Raw genomic sequence first — 7,449 nt, forward strand, 5'->3', positions numbered from 1 at the left:
AATTGATCTCCAGCCAATTGTCTGTGAGGACACGCTGTGTCTATAAAGGAAGAACTGCTGTGCTGGAGACAAGGTTTGTTTCAGTGGGGCTTTGGTGCTCACTGTGTCTGTCTCCAGAATGTGTCACTTATGGGTATGAGTGATTGAAATTGACCAGTAGGAACACTGGCTTCTGGATCTCCAATGGGATTCAGTTCAGTGACTGTCTGAAGCCACCCTGCAGGAGCTACAGGGAGAACTACAGTTTTCTCCTATTTGCTTGGGACTTGGCGGCTTTGTTGCTGGAGCTGCAGTTTATATCTGGTTAAGCTGCCTCAATACAGGCCATTCATATGTAAAAGGAGCTGTACAGTGCCTGGGAGGGTCTGTAGAATGTTTGGGCGGGGCCTCAAGGCAGGCTCTCAGGGCGGGGTCTCAGGATGGCACTAGGTTGGGGTGTGGCTAACAGCAATGGCTGAGGTCAGCGGTCCCTGCCCTTAGGTGTTTCCAAGTCCCTGCTTCCCTGTAATCCAGCACAGTAAACAATGATTGCTGCTTGCACCTCTGCAAGAGTCGCCCTCACTTCGGACCTGATGGCCAACAGACCAGCTTCTCCCCTTGGGCATCTGGGTCCCCCACGTGACCCAAGAAACTGGATTTCAAAGTCATAGGGAGCTTGTTTCCTTTCGGGTTGAAAAGAAAAGCCTCACTGCGCGCCCAGTTGCTGCCACCAGCCCTATTCCCCACCAGCCCGATTCACGTGCCTACATACCTAGGCTCCGTAGCTTTTCAGGGCTTGGGCTCTCCTCTATTTCAGCCAGCCTTCCCGTGGTTTTGGGTGATAGATGTCCTTTGTATTAGTTTTAATTTTTTTAAATTGTTGTGCGAATGGCAGACCTGCTGTTCACCTATGACATCATCTTGGTATCTCCAGAGCATCAGCTCCTTGATGCCTGCTGACTGACCCCCCGACCTGGGGTGGGCCTGAAAGTGGAGACCTTCTCTCTGCCCACCACCCAGCCAGGGAGCCCCCACCTGCCCCTTCCTGTGCACGGGAAGAAGGGGTGCAAAGAGGGTCCCAAGAAGTCTCTCAAGGTGAGGATGATCCTGCTTGCACCCCTGGTTCTCCATTCACACACAGGTCCCCTGCCCTTGGTGGTCTATGCCAGCCCCCTGCCATCCCCGCAGATGCTGTGGCTGCTGTTCCTGAGCCTCCCAGACCTGGCGGGCTCCGTGGCCTTGTTGCCAGGTGAGTCCTCACTCCCTGTCCCCATCTTCTGCTCAGGCTGCCCCCGTCCCTCAGCATCAACTCAGGGCGGGACTCCTTGGTTCCTCCTGGGGGAGACTGAGTGGGAGGGGCGCTGCTGGGGTCTAGGATGGCGTCCCTGTCCCCTTTGTTACCAGGTCCATGCTCAGGGAGGCGGCCGGGTGGAACCATGGGGGCACACAATGCCCCTGCTGGCAGATGGCCTTGGCAGGTCAGCGTGCGGCGGTACAATAAGAAGCTGGAGCTGTGGCAGCACCTGTGTGGGGGCTCCCTCATCCACCCCCAGTGGGTGCTGACTGCAGCCCACTGCACCCAGCGGTGAGCCATGCAGCCTGAGGCCCCCTGGCAGGGGTGGGGAGGGACACACACAGAGGGGTGATGGGAGGCTGGCTGTTGGCAGGGTCTTGGGTCTGCGGAAAGCCACTGTCAGGGAGCCGCACTTCTGCTGCTGTGCCCACACTGGCCCTGCCCAGAAGGCTCCTCTGAGAGGCTCCTGGTCCCTCCTCCAGGGAGGACGTGGAGGCTTATGGCCTCAGGGTTCAAGTTGGGCAGCTGAGACTCTATGACCATGACACCCTGACAAATGTGAGTAAGGTCGTCCGCCACCCCAAGTTCAACCAGAGCCTGTCTGCAGAGGGGGGCGCGGACGTGGCCCTGCTGAAACTGGAGGCCCCAGTGACACTGTCTGAGCACATCAGCCTGGCCCCCCTGCCTCCTGCCACGCTGAAGGTCCCTGACAGGAAGATGTGCTGGGTGAGCAGCTGGGGTTACAGCAGCCTCGGAGGTGAGGCTCAGGGGGACTTGCTGGGTGTGTGTGGAGGGAGGCACAGGGCAGCCGCTGAAGGCGTGGTTTTGGCTTTTTGGAAAATACTTTATTTTCCAAAATTTGAGGGAACCCTCCACGTTTTTACTGTGGCAAAATGTGCATAACAATGGCCACCATGCAACTGCTTTCTACTTCTGTGCATTCACCTGTTCTGGACGCTTCATATGAATGTGAAGCGTGCAACGTGTGGCCTTGGCGTGTTTGTCTTTTTTCCCCTAGCATGACTCCTTCCAGGCCCAGCCATGCTGTAACCTGTGTCAGAACTGCATTTCTCTTTGTGGCCCCAAAACCTCCACTGGGTGGAAGGAGCGTTTTGTGGTCTATTCCTGCCTGAGAGACTGGTGCCGCCTTCTGGTTGTTGTCAATCGTGCTGCTGTGAACCTGTGTGTTCAAGCACCGGCAGAGCACCTATTCTCTATTCGTTTAAAACTTTAAAACATGTTCCCATTGCAGTTTATAGTCAGTATTATTTTGTATTAGTTTCAGGTGTATGCACAGCGGTTGGACAGTCATATACTTTACAAAGTGTCTCCCCACACCTCATAGTTCCATACCTACCCGTGTTTCCCCCAAAATAAGACATCCTCCGAAAATAAGACCTAGCGTATAGTAAGATAAGACATCCCCTGAAAATAAGACCTAGCACAACTTTGGCAGAAAAAAATAATATAAGACACTGTTTTATTTTTTGGAAACAGGGTACCAGGCAGCATACATGGCTGCTACAGTATTACAGTATATTCCCTAATCTGCACTAATATTCCTTGTGACTGTTTTGCAGCCACCCATGTGTATTTTTTAATTCCCTCTCCCATTTCACTCGGAGCCCCAACCCCCTCACCCCTCTGGCAACTACTATCTGTTCACTGTTCTATGAGCCTTTTTCTCTTTTGTTTGTTAGTTTATTTGATTCTTTAGATTCCACACAGAGGTGAAATCATATGGTATTTGTGTTTCTCTGACTGAGTTATTTCATTTAGCATAATGGCAAGATTTCTCTTATTTAATGGCTGAGTAATATTTCATTGTCCATACCGGGTGGGGCAAAAGTAGGTTTATAGTTGTTCATATGGAAAATGATATAATAATTAAAAAATAATAATATAAGAAGATGCTCTGCATTTTGCCTATTCATTACCATAAACCTACTTTTGCCCCATCCTCTGTGTACCACGGTGCTTTTATCACACGTCTAATGATGGACACTTGGGCTGCTTCCATGTCTTGGCTATTGTACATAATGCTGCAATGAACACATTGGGTTCATTGGGTGCATATATTCTTTCCAATTATGTTTTAGGTTTTTTCAGATGTATATCCAAAAGTGGAATGGTTGGGTCATAAGGTGGTTCCATTTTTCATTGTTTGTGGAACCTCCACACTGTCTCCCACAGGGTTGCACCACTCTGAATTCCCACTGACAGAGCATGAAGGTTCACCTTCTCGACATCTTCACCAAAAGTTGTGGCTTGTTGATCTATTGATGATAGCCATCCTGACAGGTGGGAAGTGGTATCTCATTGTGGTTTTAATTTGCACTTCTTTAATGATTAGTGACATTGGGCATCTTTTCATATGTCTGTTGGCCATCTGTATGTCATCTTTTTGTTATTTATAGCTTATTTTCTAAAATTTATTTTATTGTGGTGACATTAGTTAGTAAGATTATAGAGGTTTAAAGTGTGCAGTTCTATGGTACATCATCTGAATGTTGCATTGTGTGCCCATCACCCAAAGTCACACCTTCTGTCACCATATATTGACCCCTTTACCCTTTATATCACCCCCTTTCCTCTGGTAACCACCACACTATTATCTGTATCTATGAGTTTTTATTTGTTTCTTTTTCTTGTTTGTTCATTTGTTGCTCTCAGTTTTATATTCCACATGTGAATGAAATCATATGTTTTTTTCAGTTTTCTGCCTGACTTATTTAATTTGCATGATATTCTCAAGATCCATCCATGCTTTCTTATGGCTGAGTAGTATTCCATTGTAAATATGTGTCACATCTTTACCCAATCATCTAGCAAACAACACTACCATTGTTTCTGTCTTGGCCACTGTAAACAATGCTGCAGTGAACATAGGGCTGTGTGTGTGTGTGTGTGTGTGTGTGTGTGTGTGTCTGTCTGTCTCTTTGTGTGTGTGTGTGTGTGTTTTGAAAATATTTTTATTGATTTCAGAGAGGAATTGAGAGGGCTCAAGAGACAGTAACAACAATAATGAGAGAGAATCATTGATGGGCTGCCTCCTCCATGTCCCTACTGGAGATTGAGTCTGCAACTCAGGCATGTGCCCTTGAACGGAATTGAACTTGGGACCCTTCAGTCTGCAGGCTGACACTTTATTTGTTGAGCCAAACCAGCTAGAAAAAAGACAGCCTTGCTGGGTAAAGTAATCTTGGTTGTAGATTCTTTCAATTTATCACTTTAAATATTTCATGTCAGTCTCTTCTGCCTGAAATGATTCTGTTGAGAAATTGGTCTTAGGGGACCTTACTTGTCATTATCTTTCCCTTACCCAATTTTAAGATTCCCTCTTCATTTTTAACCTTTCCCATTTTAATTATAATGTGTCTTGGTGTGAGCCTCCTTGGGTTAATCTCATTTGGGGCTCTCTGTACTTCCTGGGCTTATATGTCTTTTTCTTCACCAGGTTGGGGAAGTTTTAAATCATTATTTGTTTAAATAGGTACTCAACCCCTTGCTCTCTCTCTTCTCCTCCTGGTACCCCTTTGATGCAAACATTATACTTTATGTTGTCCCAGAGCAGTGATTGCCAACCTTTTGGACCTCAAAGACCAAAAATTGTCCTGGGGCAACTGGTTGGTGACTGCTGTCCCTAGAGGTCCCTTAAACTATCCTTATTTCAACAATTCTTTTTTCTTTTTTCCCTCACATTAGGTATTTCCTGCTGCCTTGTATTTAAAATATCTGACTTGATTTTGTGCTTTTTCTAATTGGATATTGATTCCTTCTAGTGTAGTCATTTCATATCTCATGTTTTTCATTTCTGACTGTTTTCTCTTATGGTTTCTATACCATTTTTTTAATGCTTACTGTCTTTTCCTTGCAGTCTTCATTGAGTTTATCAGCCCTTCCCCTACATTCCTTGAGCATCATTTGAACCATTGTTTTGAACTCTGTATCTGGTACATTGCTTGTCTCCATTTAATTTAGTTTTTTTCCTGGGGATTTCTCCTGTTCTTTCATCTGGGGCATGCTTCTTTGTCTCCCCATTTTGTCTGACTCTGTGTATTTGTTTCTCTGTGTTAGGTAGATTGGCTATGTCCCTCAGTCTTGGTAGAGTGGCTTTTGGGGTACATGTCCTGTGGGGCGCAATGATGCCGTTTCTTTGATTCCCCAAGCTAGGTGCTCCAGGAATGTCAATGGTGTGTGTTGTGTGAACCCTGCTGTTATAATTGAGTCTTGATTATTGTTGGCCTGTTGTAGGTAGGGTTGACCCTTAAGTTGGGGTCTATGACTGTGAGTAATGACCCCAATTACAGTGAATGAGCTGCTGTGAGATGGCTCACCCCATGAAGCAGAATGTGCCCAGTGGGGTCAGGAGCCTGTGGAGATCTCCCTTTGAGTGTGCCGCTTGTGGAGCTAATTGGGTTGTACTCTGCTGTGGACTGGTTCTGGGGTCTCAGGGGAGGCACTCCGGTGTAGGACAATGTCAGACCCTGCTTGTGACCTATCCTGGGCTACCTGTTAGAAGCTACAGAGTGCTCCACAGTTGGTGGCTCCCTGTGCTAGGCCTGGGTGCACATGGGAGGGGCCAAGCTGCATACTGAGGCTTAATCCCAGTAATACCAGACCTGCATCAGGACACAAAAGGCCCAAAGCACCCCAACATCTGCCTCTGCCTGCCATTGCCATTGATTCTGCCTCTGAGAGAGGCTCCAGCTATGTCAGGTCCCAGGGATGTCCCTTGTGTGGGTGATGTGAGCCCCGCTGTTGTAGTTGATTTGCATGAAGTAGTTTCTCAATGAGTCATTGGGTTGCAGTGAGTGGTATTCACAGTTGATATAGATTCAAATTCAGCGCCAGTGCTGAATCTGACACCACTCAACAAAAGTCTCAGGGTTCACCAAGGGTAGCCACCACACCACCACCCACCACACACCACCCACCACCCATCACCCACCACCGATCACCCACCACCCACCACCCACCACCCACCACCCACCACCACCTGGGGTCTTCAAATCTTTGCAGTGGGGTAGGGTCTCAGGGAGTCTTCAAGATGAGGCCATTAGAGTTCGTCAGGCTCGCACAAATTAGGATTTGGCAGTGTGGAGGGAGGGCTCTGCACAGGGGAGCTAGTCTGGGGGCCACCTCAGTGCCTACACTCAGGCATGTGGAGATCAGACTCTGGCTGATGAATTGCTTTGTCTTGAACTGAATGGGTTTAATGGCTGCTGTGTGGCTAAGTCCCAGGACAAGGTGTAGCTGCTTCTAGACCCGAAGTTCAGGGCCCACAGAGGGATTCCCTGTGCCTTCTGCTGATGAGGCCAAGGAACACCTGGTTGTTGGGAAGAAGCCAAAGCCTGGACTAGCCCTGATTCTCAGCCAGCCCCTCCCCACAGCTCCGCTGTCCTGGCCCTACCAGCTGCAGGAGGTGATGGTTCCCATTGTGGGAAACCGGGTCTGTAACCAGCGCTACCTGAACTCTTCCATCAATGCTGGCCAGATCATCAAGGATGACATGCTGTGTGCTGGGAGTGAGGGCCAGGACTCCTGCCAGGTGAGACCCTACCTGTCCCCGTCCTCTGTCCCCTCCTGGCCTGTTGGAATCTGGACTCAGAAGCTCCATGCAGAGGCCCGTGTGGAGATGTTCACTGAGTCCTGCCTCTCCCCACAGGGTGACTCCGGGGCTCCCCTGGTGTGCAGCTGGAAATGCACCTGGGTTCAGGTAGGGATTGTGAGCTGGGGATACATCTGTGGTCATCGCGACTTCCCTGGGGTGTATGCCCGGGTGATGAGCTACATTTCTTGGATCCGGAAGTATGTTCCTCCGCCCCCTGGATCCTAGATGAGGCCAGGCAGGGTTCCCATGATGGGGAACCCTCCATCTTCCTTGTTTACACCGCTGTTGATTTTCCAATTCTAACATCTTCCTCCCAACCTCCTCACCCTTCATCTCACCCTTCATCCCAGCACAGTTTCAAGGGCCTCCTGCCCTCTGGGTTACCAACCTTTCCTGACTTTAGAGTCGCTGACACATGGCGATGGTCCAAAGGCTGGTGTCTCTCACAGGAAGGTGGGCCAGGATAATGGGCCTTGGCCCATGGCCTGTTGCTCACCCTCTGATTCCTATTAAACTTGGAAAAGCCAGCTCCAAACCGTGGCTTGAGATGGTGGCATGGACT

At 49.0% G+C, this 7,449-nt stretch overlaps 1 protein-coding gene across 1 annotated transcript; it reads left to right on the forward strand.

The window, feature by feature from the left end:
* Nucleotides 1-867: 867 nt before the first annotated feature.
* LOC311621755 (mastin-like) lies at nt 868-7,112 on the forward strand (the record flags this gene model as incomplete). The annotated part of the gene is made up of 7 exons (XM_084882138.1): nt 868-903; nt 1,000-1,074; nt 1,168-1,228; nt 1,384-1,564; nt 1,756-2,030; nt 6,667-6,824; nt 6,942-7,112. The coding sequence occupies 7 exons, from the start codon at nt 868-870 to the stop codon at nt 7,110-7,112; spliced, it is 957 nt and encodes a 318-aa protein (XP_084738264.1).
* Nucleotides 7,113-7,449: the final 337 nt, after the last annotated feature.

The sequence above is a fragment of the Pipistrellus hanaki genome (assembly GCF_964339955.1).
Source record: "Pipistrellus hanaki genome assembly, chromosome: 4".
Lineage (NCBI taxonomy): Eukaryota > Metazoa > Chordata > Mammalia > Chiroptera > Vespertilionidae > Pipistrellus > Pipistrellus hanaki.